Genomic DNA, 16,264 nt, shown 5'->3' with positions numbered 1-16,264 from the left:
ATGCCTCAGGACGAGCAGACGCTTAGGATGGATAACCCAACTCCTGATGAGTCCCTAGGAAAGCAAAACGAAAACTTGCAAAACCAGGATGAGGAATTGGGATTTAAGGAAATGGATGGTCTGAGAGAAGCTTTGGCCAACCTTAGGGGACTTTCTGAGGAAGAGAAGGGCGAGAAGGCAATGCTCCGCTCCCGCATCCAAGAGCAATCCCAGCTCATCTGCATCCTGAAACGCAGATCCGATGAGGCTCTGGAACGCTGCCAGATCCTGGAACTGCTCAACAATGAGCTGGAGGAGAAGAGGATGCAGGAGATAGAGAAGATGAAGGTCCAGAGTGATCACGTCCAAAAGCTGGAGGATCGCTTTATGACCCTGGCAGCCAACCACGAGATGATGATCCGCTTCAAGGACGAGCACAAGAATGCAAACCTCAAGCTGAAGGAGGAAAATGAGAAGCTGAAGCAGGAGAATAGCAACCTCTTCAGTCAGGCTCTGAAAGACCAGGAGGCCAAGATACTGCAACTCACTGCAAACAACAAGGCCCTGGTGGAGGAACTGGAGGTCTTGAAACTGAGGTGTGCACACGATACCAGCCAGGCTCAGGCCCGAGAGAAGGAGCTGCTGGGTCTGCAGACCCAGCAGGCCTGTGCTCATGCCAAGGAGACAGAGCAGCTGCTCAGCCAGCTTCAGAGCCTCAAGCAGCTACACCGGCAGGCCACCAACAAGATGGCGAAGGACCAGGAGGAGCATAGCAGCCTGAGCCAGGATCTACAGACCAGGCTGCAGACTGTCACACGTGAGAAAGAGGAGCTGCTGCAGCTGTCCATGGAGAGGGGCAAGGTGCTCCAGAACAAACAGGCGGAGATCCGCCAGCTTGAGGAGAAGTTGGAGACAGCAGCCATGGCCAAGAAGCATGCACTGGAACGCTTCGAGCAGGAGGCAGTGGCCGTTGATAGCAACTTGAGAGTCCGCGAGCTTCAGCGCAGGGTAGATGGGATCCAAAAGGCTTATGATGAGCTGCGTCTTCAATCGGAAGCCTTCAAAAAGCACAGCCTGGATCTTTTAAGCAAGGAGAGAGAACTTAATGCTAAACTCCGCCATCTCTTTCCATAAGGGAAATTCAGCTTCCTGTTGCCTCCAGTAAATACTTCAGATATTTGTGCCTTAGCATCATGGCAAAAGCAAAGTTAATTCATTTACTATACTTTTAAGTACAAAACCACTCTCCTATGACGTTGTTGTTGTTACTGTTGTAAAATTAATATTAATGTTCAGTTCTACCACCTAGAATGTATTTAAGATTAACCAGAGTCCCCGCTGTGGCTTTGAAATTTTCTTAAGATTATCTGTATCTTCTACCTTATAACTTACTCATCTCCAACCTCAGATATCTTCCTATAGCTTCAGATTTATGATTTCAAGGATCCTAAAATGAACATGCTGTCTTGAAAAAAGGAAAACATAGCCCCATTAGCCATTGCAGAGAGTTAAGCTTACCGTGGTTATCACTGTAGCTGAGCAGCCTGATTCCCAGCAAAGAGTGTGATTTGATCTGGTTTTGCTTTTACTTGGAAAGCCAACAGTTTGATTACTCACTTGTTTAACCAAAGTATAAAAGCCAGCTCTGTTACACTCATTCTATTGAATATTCTATTAATATTCAATTTGGTTAAGTCAATCAATTTTAGTATTTCCAGCACGTTTAACTCACTTCCACTTTCTTGGTTTTCTTTTTAGTGACAGATAAGATTTAGATGTGTTGTAAGATTTAGATGTGTTGTATTGACATTCTCAATTGTTTCTTTTTTTATTGTGCAATGTGCTAGTAGGCAAAAGTACCTCAATTTAGGGTAAGCAGTCATAGCAGATTGGGTTTGTTTTTACAGTAACTTATATATTGTTTTCTGCTTCTGTCAATACATTCTCTTGTAATTAAACTTGCATTTTAAAGGTCTAAGCTGAATGTGTATATATACATATGTATACACTTATGGATTTTGTAGGAATAATTTATTTTTGTAGAAATAGTTACTTAACATGACAGTTAAATGTAAAGTTCTCAAAGTAAAGTCTTCAAGTTAATTACCAACATATAATTTATTTCCTTATTTCTCCTATACTTAATCATTTTATATATGCAATTATGAATACCTGTAAGATAGATAATAGTATAGTAAATTTCCCCATTCATTTGGTGACAAGAACACCAACAGCTACATAGTGAGTTTTATATACTTAAAAGCTAGTACTTACGGCTTTCTTTTTGCTTGTTTTTGTTTGGTTTTGTTTTTTGAGACAGAGAAACTTAGCCCAGGTTGCCCTTGAATTCACCATGTAGCCAATGTCACCACATAAATGAGGACAGAAGAATGGGAATATGTGATTGTTGTGTATCAAAGATTTTCCTTAAATTTTCTTTTTGTAAGTTTTGTGTTCCAGTGCTTTGTCTGCATGTACGTATGCACCATATGTCCAAAGGGGGTTAGAAGGCATTGTCAGATTCTCTGGAACTAGAGTCATGGATTGTTGTGAGCCACCATGTAGGTGTTGGGAATTGAACCAGAGTCCTTAGCAAGAGCAACCAGTGCTCTTAACCACGCTCCATCCCTCATTGTGTTAACCACTTTTAATTTCACCCTAGGACAAGTCAAGAGAGGATGCATTGTCAGTATTTTGTAGATGGAACAGTGAGACTCTAGAGGGTGTGGCTTTTATAAAGCCATAAAGCTCTAGAGAGGCAGAGGGAGATCTAAACTGAAGGCTTTTGGGCAGGGTGCCATGGGACTCCCTGACTTGCTTTAACCCTTATTATCACTGTCATGTAATTAATGTGTGAACAAAGGGTGCCACGCTTCTATAGTCATGTGCAGGCATTGCCAATTAAGTGAGCAAGTCTGCTTTCAGGCTCTAAAATCCATGCTTCTACCCAGTATATAAACTACCTTTGAAACACCACATACATACACACACACACACACACACACACACACACACACACACACACACAGGAGAGGGAGGTGTTATTCCCTGTGTGCCCATCACTTTGTATTTAATCTCGGACCATTCAAGAATGAGCAATCAGCAAAGAGTGCACTACTCTATAAAGTAATATCTATCATTGAAACATTTTTCCAATTTCAATTGTCTTTAGAGGGAAATTTTTTTAATCAAAACAGTAATGAAACTAGTCTAAAGCAGACCTAATCTTCACACCCATGAGCAGTAACCCTAAAATGAATGGCAGCAGAATGGAAACCCTAAAATTAAATGGTTTGTCTGCTTCATTGCAAAACTAAGCATGACCTCTAGAAGAATTCAGAATTGTAAGTCTTTGGTATACCCTGAAGGAACAAGTCTAGTTCTAAAGATTTATGAGAATTTGCAAACAGAAACATTGATGGACAGGTGAACTGAAATATTTTCAGAGTACTGTCCCTGCTTTGGTGTGTGAAAGTGAATTCAGGCTAGTTACTAGTAAGGGGATGGGTGGAAAATCAAGATCTCCACAGCTCCATTCTATTTCAGTTTTTTTAAAGGTATTTAATGACTCGAAGGGCACCCTGGCACCCATGCCTGTTATTCTATCAAACCCTATTTCACCAAGATACCTATGGAGTACTTATGGCTGGGTCACGGCACTGACCAGATGAATTTATGAATTATGAATGTATTTACTTTCTCACTATGAGACTGAGAAGAATTTTGAGACTTTACCTATTAGGCCACAAGGAAAGAGGACTATAATTCTGACTTCTCTCCTAAAACCTAGGCTACCCAAACAGATGGTGTGTCTTCCAGAGTCCACTGTCCCAAACCAAGCCATCTGGAAATACTTGAGCCAAGCGTTTCCAAAGGGCATGCTGCCATGTTTGATTCAGATGAATCAGAATCCACCACTATAATGGGAAACAGGGTAATCTATGTTATGGGATGGGAAGAGTTAGAAGGAAGTGGCATGAATATTTAATGGGCCACTAACAGTATCTTTGGTACTATATCCACTTAATTCCCAAGTCCATGTCAGAGGAGAGCACTTTTCTCTCTCTCTCTCTCTTAAAAAAAAAAAAAAAACCTTTGTTTTATGTGCATTGGTATGCTGCCTGCATGCATGTCTTTGAGTCAGATCTTGGAGGTACAGACAGTTGTGAGCTGCCATGTGGGTGCTAGGAATTGAACCTGGCTCCTCTGGAAGAACAACTAGTGCTCTTTAACTTCTGAGCCATCTCTCCAGCCCCCAAGGAATACTTTTTAAAGAAGTTCAATCATGAGTCTTGAAAACATTTCTCAGAATGTGGAACACTGGCTAAGAATAGGCTTTTGCAATTACTTTCCATTCTCCTAAGAACAAACTGATGTTATCTTCTAAATGCTAAAAACCGTGTTAAGCCTAATGGCCTGCCTGGGCTGTACAGGTGAGCTCCAGTGTCTGATGAGCATCTCACTTGGGAAAAAAACAAATCAAGAACCAAGTGTTTCCCACTTGGAAAACAAATCAAGAAAAACTTCCCCTTGGAAAAATCTACCCGGTCATTCACTGCACATGTAATAGACTATAATATCCCACAAGCCCCAATTCCCCAGGTCCACTGGGAGACTCTGGCCTTTGCTTGTTGCCAAGTTGTTCTCATCCATGTTCCAATCCACTCTTTTGTGTACTCATCTAAAATAATTTTTTCTTTCATATTGGAGGTTTGATACAGTTTGGATAGCAAATGTGCACAAGCCCATGTGCTCCCAGAGGGAGCATTACTGGGAAGTGGTAAGACTTTAAGACTTGGGGATTAATGGAAGGTCTTTAGGGGACTTGCTCCTGCAGAGGACTGTGAGACCTGGATCCTTTCTTCTTTCTTTGCTCTCTGACAATGAGGTGGGTGGTCTAGCTTTGCTGTCTGTTCCAAACATAATACCCTGCCATGCACCAAAGCAAGGGGGCTAATTAATCATGGACTAAAACTATAAAACTATAGGCCAAAATAAACATCTTCCCCTTATCAGTCGGCTGTCAGTATTTGTTACAGTGATGGAAAGCTAACACAAGATTATGTACTCATTAGATCATTCTGATAGCAGACTAGAAATAGTTCACAGCATTAAAGAGCTGTAGGTAATTTAGTACAACCATGGAGAGTCAGTTTGTTCTCTATTATATAAGTATCTTCAGTATCTATGCAAAAAGGAGAGACAATATAATATGTACTATTTCCTGTGTCCTGGGGAGAAGAGGATAGGAGACTATGAATAAAATTTATTTCCATATATACAAGTGAAGACTGAAAAATATTAATGAAAGTGGTTGTTAGGGGTGTTGTGGGACATAGGGAACGAAGTTGTCAGAAATAAGGTTTGGAATGAAACTTCTCAATAGGGACAATATTTTTTATGTCATTTAGTTTTTGAAACACACAGCACCTTACCTATTCAAAAGATAATAACGTTCAAAATAAAGAATCTTCTGCATGTCTGCTGAATTTCCAGTAGGCTTCATTTTTGTGTAAATTATTTAAAGCCTGAGGAATTCTCTCTCTTAACTAGGCAGGCAAGATCTATTTTGGAGCAAGCCAAGCATGGCCTGACATATCTGGGTCAGGTCATTCAGCTGGAAGTTGCAACTCTCACAAATGTTCAGTAGCATATGGAAAGTCACAATTGCCTCCTAATATCTAGCATTTCTCTCTTAAATTTAAAGATTGGAGTATTTTTACCTTTTCTCATGGATTTTCACATTTTTTAAATCTTAGATTTTATGTATTTATTTTCATTGGTGTATATCCATTGTACATGTTATATTACAAAAACTATTTTTATTCAGGGATATAGTATTCTTTGAGCATATTTCCCATCTCCCCACCTCTACTTCGGTTGGTACCCTTTGTTCTCCTAGACAGTTTCACATCTACTTTTATGTCACATGTATGTTTGTAAGATATGTATGTATGTCTCTGAATTTATGTGTTGTATAAAATCTAGAAATAACAAATGAGCAAAAACATGTAATATTTATCTTCCTGAGACTAACTTACTTTGCTGAATATGATTACCCCCAGTTATTTCCATTTCCCTGTATGACATAATTTTGTTGTTCTTTATGGCTTAAAAAAATTCCATCCTGGCTAGGCAGTGGTGGTGTGCACCTTTAATCCTAGAATTCGGGAGGCAGAGACAGTCGGATCTCTGTGAGTTCAAGGCCACCCTGATCTACCAGGATAACCAGGGAAGTTACATAGAGAAACCCTGTGTCAACACGGACACACAGACACACAGACACACAGACACACACACACACACACACACACACACACACACACACACACACACACACACACACACACACGTGCTCGAGAGTATACGCACACATGCACACACATAAATAAAAAAAATTTCATTCTGTCTAAAAGTTACTTTTTATTCATTCTTATACTTATGGGCACTCTGATTGGATCTATACCTTAGTTGTTGTGAACTGTGCTTCAATAAGCATAGATGTGAAAATATTTCTGTAATAGACTTACTTGGAGTCCTTTGGTAAATGCACAGGAATGGTTGGTTCACAAGGTAGATCTATAAGTTTTGTGAGGAACCCCTTTGCAAGTTTCCATGGTGGGTGGACTCAAGTACATCCCCACTGGCAGTGTATACGGGTCCCCTGTTGTTCACATCATTACCAGCATTTGATGCTATTTTAATGCCTGCCTTTCTGATGAGAAGGAAGTACAATTTCAGTGTATTTTTACTTTGTGTTTCTCTGATGACTCTAAGACTGAACATAGTTTTATATGTTTATTGGCCATTTTAACTTCACCTTTTTGAATGCCCACTGTCTGTTTCATTAACCTGTTTATTGAGTGAGTTGTTTGAGTTCATGTTTTTAGCTTTATGAGTTCTGCATATAGTCTAGTTGTTAATCATAGGTCAGATGTATAGCTAACAGATTTCCCTCCATTTCTGTAGGGTGTCTGTTTACACAATTGTTTCCTTTGTTGAGCAGACCCTTTTTAATTTCATGTGATCCCACTTACCAATTGTTAGCATCATTTCCTGAACAATTGGGGTCCTATTCAGAAAGGCCTTGTCTAGATCTTGGAACATTTCCTCTCTAACGGTTTCAGAGTTTCAAGTTTTGCTTTAAGACTTTTGATCCATTCTAAGTTGATTTTTATACACAGTGAGGAATAAGAATTTAATTTCATTATTTTACGTGTAGACATCCAGATTTTTTTCCAGCACCATTTTTTCAGAAGAGGTTATCTTTTATCTAATGTATATTTTTGGCATCTTTGACAAAATTCAGGTGGCTTTATATGTGTTTTTAAGTATGTCTTCTGTTATAACCTTGGATTTTAGGTAGTGTGTTTTCTCATGTGCTCTTCTACTAGACTTTGGGCACTGGTTTTTGCTTTTGCGCTAGCAGAGGAATGATAGTAGAGGCAGGGTAAAGCAAACCTTTATAGTCTTTCAATCTTATTTAATATATTCAATACATTTTATTTATTTAATAGATTGCTTTTGTAATCTATTCTAGGCCAGGCACTATGCTAAGTGCTAGGATAGAACGCAAATAGGCCTTATTCTCATTGAATTTGCTTCCAGCAGAAAAATGCTCAAGAATGGGCTGAATAGAAAACACATACAGTCTCCTAACCTAATTTAGGAGAAATCAGGGGAAGTTTTTCACAGAAGCAGATTAAGTAATATCCTAGAAGCAGAATGTCTAGTAATTGTCTGAGACAGTGGCTCCCAACCTTCCTAACTCTGTGACCCTTAAATACAGTTCCTCGTGTTATAGTGACCCCAACCATAAATTTATTCTTGTTGCTACTTCATAATTGTAATTTTGCTATTGTTATGAATAATAATGTAAATGTCTGCTATGTAGGATATCTGATATGTGACTCTTGTGAAAGGGTTGTTTGACCCTCAAAGGGGTCATGATTCACAGACTGAGAAACACTGATCTAAGAGAAGAAAATATGCAACTGTTAGAAGCCATCCCAGGCCCTTCTGTTTCTGGGTAAGGAAACCATCTTCCCTATACTCATTCCAGCCAAAGCTATGGGGTGAGAGGTTGCATCAGATTCGGATGATATTCTCTAGTCAGATTGATCGAGTTATACTCACATTGGTAATTGTGTTGGTCCTCATCAGAATTCTGAGCCTTCATTCTTAACTCACTCTCTCTTTTCCACCCTGCTCAGATGTTCCTACAGCCACTGGAAACTAAGATCTCTGATCAACAAATTAGCCCATGGGATAGAGCAGTGAGTGGAAGGGTTGACTGATTGCCTTCATTCAATCCTGCTTTTTAGCAAATGATCTTAAAGAATGTATGTCTGGATGGAGAGAAAACCAGAAAACTAAAATCTTGAGTGATAGCGGTATGAACAGAACCTGTCATGAATTTTACATAGTATAACCATATGTAAAATTTCTAACAACTTTAGAAATATCATTTTAAATGAATGTTCTTTTTAAACATAATTTTTATTGGTTCTTTGGAAATTTCATATCATGCACTCCCAACCCCAATCATTTCCCAGTCCCTCCATATCTGCTCTTCACCCCCATAGCTTCCCCTGAAAGAAATTTTTAAAAACTATTAATTAAAAAAAAAAAACCTCCTCCATCTTTACTGTCTTTCCAACACCTCTTCATTTGTCTTAATGGCACTGGGAACTGCTGTTTATTCTGCAGTATGCTTTTTGTCCACTACCTTTTACTTGTAAATGTTCATTGTAATGAGTTGTTGGTCTGGTTCAAGGCCTCTGGCCTCTGGTACACCATCAACACTGGACCCTCATCAAAATTCCTCCCAGACATGCCACCATTACCCTGAGTCATGGAGATCTTATGGCTATTGTTCCTCAAGACTCATCCATTCATGCACTCCAGCAGGTCATGGATGGGGTAGATGCTGGGGTGGGTCAACTCAAAACCCTGGATGTGGGGTCTTGGTGGTAGCTGATTCAGTCAGTCTGGACCACTAGGACCTTCAGGCAAGAGGCAGAGCCAGCTCTTATACACCATGGTCCAGCTTTCCCATACCAGTGGTGAAGGATGGAGCCATCTCTCCTGAGAGTGGGGCCAGCCATCTCATGAAGGGTGAGGCCAGCTCTTCTGCTCCAATGACCAGAGAGGGGCAGGGCCAGCTCTTTCAGGGCCAGCATAGGGTGGTGGCAGCTCATCACAGCCCTTCGATTTTTTTATTATTTTTTTATTTAGACAATACTTTATTAGTTTTTGTAATCAAACTCATGTAGATAAGACCTTACATATTAATACAGTGCATTACCCCTGTACAAATGGAAAAAAATTAAGTTCAACATTTCTAGACCAATATGGCTGTTAATTTCTGTACTATGCCAACTCAACATGGTAAACTGGGATACTTTTTTCCAAAGTTGACAGCACAGCTAAAGTTTCCAAAAATTCAAATTATATATGTACATATATATATATATATATATATGACCAATAATAGCAATATGTTATGCATCAATAGCAGCAACAACTTTTCCAGATTCTGCAGTCATTTGAACAAAATTGTAGAGACATCCAGCACACTCCACTTAAAAAAAAAAAAAAAAAAACAAGTAAAAAAGCAAAATCCCAGAAAACAGCGCAATTCTGTTACTCTTGTGGTACCTGGCACCATTTTTTTTTTTAAATTAGCTCCTCAATCATCATCTGGAAGGAAACCATTCTGAGCAAAATCATTAAAAACAGCTCTGATAAAGCACGGTCACTACTATATATCATAAAGCAGGTCCACATATGAGTGAGTACATATCATGTTTGTCTTTTTGTGATTGGGTTACCTCGCTCAGAATGGTTTCTTCGAGTTCCATCCATTTTCCTGCAAATTTCAAGATTCCATTGTTTTTTTTTCTGCTGAGTAGTACTCCATTGTGTAAATGTACCACATTTTCTCTATCCATTCTTTGGTTGAGGGGCATCTAGGCTGCTTCCAGTTTCTGGCTATTACAAATAATGCTGCTATGAACATGGTTGAACAGATGTCCTTGTTATATGAATATGCTTCTTTTGGGTATATGCCTAGGAGTAGAATTGCTGGATCTTGTGGTAGACTCATTCCCATTTTCTTGAGTAGTTACCATACAGATTTCCAAAGTGGCTGTACAAGTTGGCACTCCCACCAGCAGTGGAGGAGTGTTCCTCTTTCTCCACATCCTCTCCAGCATAAACTGTCACTGGTATTTTTGATTTTAGCCATTCTGACAGGAGTAAGATGGTATCTCAGAGTTGTTTTGATTTGCATTTCCCTGATGGCTAAGGATGTTGAACACTTTCTTATGTGTCTTTCAGTCATTTTAGATTCCTCTATTGAGAATTGTCTATTTAGTTCTGTACCCCATTTTTAATTGGATTGTTTGGTGTTTTCGAGAATAGCTTCTTGAGTTCTTTGTATATTTTGGAGGTCAGCCTTCTGTCAGATGTGGGGTTGGTGAATGTCTTTTCCCAGTCTGTGCAGCCCTTGGATTTTTAACACTTATAGTTCCTATGGTCCCTGTGGTATCTTGGGCCATAGTGCTCAGCACAGGCCCCAGCTGCAGAAGGACCAAGGACCCAGACATAGTCCTTGGCAGCAATATGGGCCTAGATGTTACCATGGCCACCCAGATCAGTATGTCCCCTCAGGAATCATGGCCCTAGGACACCAATATGGTCTCAGGTGGCTGACCAAACCTCAGGTATCTGCATGGCTCTCAGTGGTAACAAGAGCCATGGACATCAAATCAGACCCTGGCTACTGTAGGACCATGGAACCAGACATGGCCCTTGGTAGCAGCCCAGGCCAGATGACACCATGCCCCCAGGTGACAGCAGAGGCCACTCTGGTTGGCATGGCCCTGTCAGCAGGCCAGACCCCAGTCATGCATGTGGTTGTTGGTGGCAACACAGGCCACAGTAGGACCATGGACCCAGACATAGCCTTTGGCAGAAGCTCGGGCCCAGGTGTCACTATGGCCCCAGGTGGCAGTGCAGGCCATTCAGATTGCCATGGCCCCAGTGGCAGCACGGCCTTTGGACACCAACCTGGACAAAGGTGGCAGCCCAGACCCTGGGCGTCTGCATAGTTTTTGATGGCATCAGGAGCCATGAACATTAAGACAGACCCCTGCAGTAGGGCCAGGGACCCAGACACTGCCGTTGGCTGCAGCTCAGGCCCTGACATCATGGCTCTGGGTGGCAAGCAGGCCACTCAGATCAGCATAGCCCCAGCAGTGGCACAGCCCTCAGATACCAACATGGCCTCAGGTGGTTGCCCAGACCTAGACCCCAGGCATCTATGTGGCTTTTGGTGGTAACATGGGCCATGGATATCAACACAGCCCCCATTGGTGGTAGGAAAACAGACACAGATAAGTCCTTAGCAGTAGCCTGGCCCAGGATGTCACCATGGCTTCAGGTAGAAACAGGCGGCTCAGAGCAGCATGGGCCCAGCAGTGGTACAGTCCTCTGATACCAACATCGCTTCAGATGGTGGTCCTGATTCCCAGTATTCGCTCAGTCTTTAGTGGTAACTGAAACCCAGACTCAGACTCTAGGCCTTTGGACACCAACATGACCATAGGTGGTGGCCCAGACCCCAGGGCATCCATGTGGCCGTTAGTGGGAACACTGGCCACTGGGGTAAACTGAGACCGGGGCTGGGATAGGACCACTGACACAAACATGGCCCTCAGCAGCAACCCAAGCCTGGACATCACCATAGCCCTGGGTGGCAAGCAGGCCACCCACATCAGCCTGTTCCTTACCAACTTTGCTTCTTCAGTTCTGCCTCTTGCCACAGCACATGAACCAGTCTACTACTCTCTGTCTCCTGTTTCCCCACCATATATTTGCTCATCATAATGGCATCTGCCTCATGGCACTGGGTAGGCTTGTGGCTGTCTTTCTCTAGCCTGGGCTATAAGAACCTAAATAAACGTTCTTAATGGAACATATTCTAATGGAAATAGGACTGCAAAGAAATTTTTGTAAACTGTATTCATTAGTACTAAATGTTAGTTGTAATGTCATTATACTAAAATAATTACATAAATTTTGTTAAAGCAAAACTATGTTAATGTTACTAAGGAACAAAATGTTTAGTGTTTGAAGGCAAGTTTTAAAGAAGTTAAATAAAAACAGTTCAGTCCTAAGTTCAAATAGGTGATATTCAAAATCCGTGATATCTTTCTTTCACCAATACTTTTTTCTTAGCTTGGTCAATTGAATGACTGAAAGAAAAGGCAACTCAGCACTATGAACATCCCTAAGGCCATTTTTGTGACCCCCTAAAAGCTATTTCTACTTAATATGTTTTCTTGGAAGAAAGGATGACTATGTATTTGGACTAGAAAAACTAGAGTTATAGTAAAAACAAAACAAAACAAAACAAATGCCAGTGCTGCTCTGTCAAAAACTGGAGATGTAAGTTGGAGGGGATTTCAATGGCCAAAGAGTAATTTGAGTATCAAAATGATAATATTGAGTGAACATACAGAATATTTTTAAAAATATGAATCCATTGTGGATTCCTCCCTAAAAAGGGAGGAAAGAAACAAGTGAATCAATAACAAAGGCGAGATGAATAAAACAATAATTATTGATCTCAAAAGCATTACTCTGAAAATTTTCTGTTAAAGATAGTTGAATGGATATTTATTCTACTTCTCTGTTCCCTGTATTTCAAAGTAATAAAACAACCCACCTGCGATGAGAGAAAGTAGTGTTCAATAGCAGAATTCCACATAGGATAAAAAATTAAAAAAAACATTTAAAAAACCATTACCTTACAACTTCTAGTGAAGTAATTTAATTCTAAAGAAAGATTAATCAATTGGGCATGGTGTCTCAGCCCCAAGACTCAGATTTAGGAGGTAAAAGCAAGGCTATCACAAGTTTGAGTTCATTCCAGGCTGGGCTACATAGGGAGATTCTGGGAGGAGAGATGAAAAGAGAAGGGATCGAGGGTGATGGAAAAGGAGAAGTGATGGAAGAAGTTCATGGAGAATTTTATAGCACGGCTATTGACTATCATAGTTAGGTATAACATCATGGAAAACAGGGCCAGGAAGTGTTATGTTATCCCAAATGTCATGCAGCTCACATAGCAAAGCAACACTTCAAAAATATCCCAAGAATGCTGAATCTTCAGAAAATGACTACTGTTTCCTGAAAAGATGCAGGGCGTGGTGAGGTGGGTGGAGAAATAGTGATATCGAAGACAAGCAGACACCTGTCTAAAATATGTATTTTGGACAGGACAATCAACATGGTTCCCAACAAGTGGCATTGAGAAAAATGGGGAGAAGTGCTGTTTTGGGGTAAAAGAAATTTGGAACTTGAATCAGGCAAGTTGAAAAAGGACAGAGTTTAAATACCAAGAAGTCAAACCGACCTGGTTGTAGCTCAGTGGTAGATCATTTGCTTAACATACACAAAGACCTGCATTCATCCCTAGGACTAGAAAAAGATTGATCCATAATGATTTTTCTCCTGTATCCAGCCACGACTCAGCTGTATTCTCTGCTAGCTATGATCTGATTATCTGCCATAGAAAAGCCAGCATACTTATGTTACCAATGCTGGAGTCATGGTCAAACACACAGAGTGTATCTTCAGAGAGATACATAACCTGTTTTCCACCCAGAAGGCTGGGAGCAGTTGTGGTTAATAGTCTGGCGACCTTTACACTATTTGTGTGGTTGACACCCTTATTTTGACATGCTTTTCTCAGTTAATCCATAAAACCCATCTTTCTGGAAGATGTTTTATGTCAATCTACAGAAACCATGTTTTTGGAAGATGTCACATGTACTTGGCAGAGAATTTTAAGCTTTGTTGTGCACACACAGTTAATTATCATCACAATTTTTTAAATCAAATTGTGCTGTGCTTAAATATGCCTAAAATAAACCACTCATGATCACACTCTTGAAGTTTGAATCAACACTGGCTATTGAGTCATGTTAAACTAAATTACCTTCTCCCCCCATCCCACCATGGATTGTTACTCTGCTGACTGTGGCAGTCACAGAAATCATTCTATAGGTGAAACTTTTAAATCACACACACATATTTAAATCATATATATGTAAACCAGAATTTTATAATATAGTAAAAACATAATAAAACAATGAGGTTGAGTTTTGATTCAGACAAAATTATATAGTTAAATGGGGATGACATTTCCAGTTCCATGACATCTGTGTTGAAGGCAAGCCAGAGTGTAGGCCTCCTTGATCTGTATGTGTACTGTTCTGCATTTTCAAACCCTTCCTACTGAGGAGGATAAAAGGACATGGAGGTCTTTTATTTGTTTGGAAAGATATCAGAGTGTATTTGTATTTGAAAATGCCTTAAGACTTTCTGTTCTTCTATAGCATTTTTAAGAGCTTCATGAAACTATTTCCAAATTGGACTGTGTCATTCAGTAAAGCATGTTTTCTAATTATTCTTCACCAATTAAAAACCCAGGAGTCAGATATTGTGGTAAGAACCTAAATGATTAGAGAAGCGATGGAGAAACTATTAGTGACTGCCTCTCTCTCTCTCTCTTCTCTTCTCTCTCTCTCTCTCTCTCTCTCTCTCTCTCTCTCTCTCCTCTCCTCTCTCGTTCCTTGATCCAAAAAGACCAAGAACCTACTGCTTCCTGTCTGTCTTCAGTCTTCCAAAACCTCTATGATTAATTCTGGTCATCCAGTAGCTAACTCTGCCCTATGATTCAAAGCAAATTTTATTGGCAGTCCTGGGACCATCAGAGTTCGATCAAAATATCACACAACAATTTGGGGCATCCTGAATCACATGTCCCTGGGCCAAGGTCTATTCAGCACAAGAGTAAACCATCTCTTACTCTCTTTGAGTGACAGGTATTTTGCCTTCATAGTACTTTATATGTGATCAAGTAGAGTGTGTTTTTAAGGAACCAGGAAGTAGAAGCAACCCGATAGGTACACAGACAAGAAAAGGAACAACACATAATAATAAAGTTTGTTAGCTTCGGGCTTCTTCTCCACTCTAACCTGTGACAAAGGCATGACCTGCTTTTTCTCAGGCCAGCAGCTTCCCCTCCACACCTTCTAGCTGACCGTTGGAAGCTGGTCCAGAACATGTTTACCTGAAGCTGTGGCCCTGTCAGCTCCTCCTCCTTTCCATAAATTGATCAGTCTGTCAGTTCGAAATGAGGTGCCGGGGCAGATCCTAGGCCACCGAGAACATTTAACACTACCAATCCCTGTGTGTGTACTTAATTTTTAATTAAATTTACTTATTGCTGCCTGCTATGTTTGAGTTGTTCCTGCTTTTAATTTAATTAGCAGAGTACAGCCTGACCAAGACCCCTAGAAGATAACATGCCTCTGTGTGTGTGTGTGTGTGTGTGTGTGTACACTGCCAGGAAGCCTAATTTATTTTGAGCTTAATTAAAATAACTTGTATGATTCATTGCAGCCCTATTCTCCACTCTCCTCCTCTCTCGAATTCAGCTGTACTGTCATCGGCTTTTCTTTGGAAAACATGAGCTATGGTGTAGCATTTCATTATATTGTAAACGCTTCAGGTCTCAAATCCGTTATGCACTGGAGAAATAGCATAAACAACCCAGAACCACAGATTCAGAATGTGGTGTTTTCTTCAAGACAGCTGACTTGGTATTTTCAAAAAGCCAGCATTTTAAAAAGCAGATAAGGGGGAAGGAATTGCTATAGCTTGAGAAATGAAGAAAACAAAAAACAAATACAAAAGAACAAGCACAAGACAAACCGCAAAACAAGAGACTATTATACAAGACACCCAATCCCAGCAGACCAGCTAATGCTGGAAGTGATCGCGTTGCAAAAAAACAAATAATGATGTTAATAAAATAATAATCGTAATAGCCGTGGTAGTAGTATGAAAGATTATCTGAGACTAAGGACTTCTAAGAGAGTTAGAGAACAGCACATAAATTACTTTGAGGTTGGTAACACTAGATTAGGAAGGATAGTCTTTTGTTTTAGTGGTGGCTATTTCCTCAGGTTTGTTTTGCTTGCAATTGAGGGAGAAACAGCCAAGTGTTCACAAATCCATATATATATATATATATAATATATATATATATATATATATATATATATATGTATGTCATATATGTCTAGAGGTCAAGCGTCGGATTTTCGAGTCTGATACTGGGTAGTAGTTAGTACTGATGAATGAGGGAGTGTAATCGTAGGTTTTCATTGTTTTTGCCGCTGTTACTATGACATCATCGCAAAGCTAG

At 40.3% G+C, this 16,264-nt stretch overlaps 1 protein-coding gene across 1 annotated transcript; it reads left to right on the top strand.

The window, feature by feature from the left end:
* On the top strand, positions 1-1,113 carry Ccdc89 (coiled-coil domain containing 89). The gene has a single exon (XM_027407947.2). It carries the CDS (start codon positions 1-3, stop codon positions 1,111-1,113), a length of 1,113 nt encoding a protein of 370 aa, XP_027263748.1.
* Positions 1,114-16,264: the final 15,151 nt, after the last annotated feature.

Source organism: Cricetulus griseus, chromosome 3 (genome assembly GCF_003668045.3).
Source record: "Cricetulus griseus strain 17A/GY chromosome 3, alternate assembly CriGri-PICRH-1.0, whole genome shotgun sequence".
In the NCBI taxonomy this organism is placed as follows: domain Eukaryota; kingdom Metazoa; phylum Chordata; class Mammalia; order Rodentia; family Cricetidae; genus Cricetulus; species Cricetulus griseus.
Note: the sequence above shows the minus strand (reverse complement) of the source record. Positions and strands in the feature narration are given on the sequence as shown.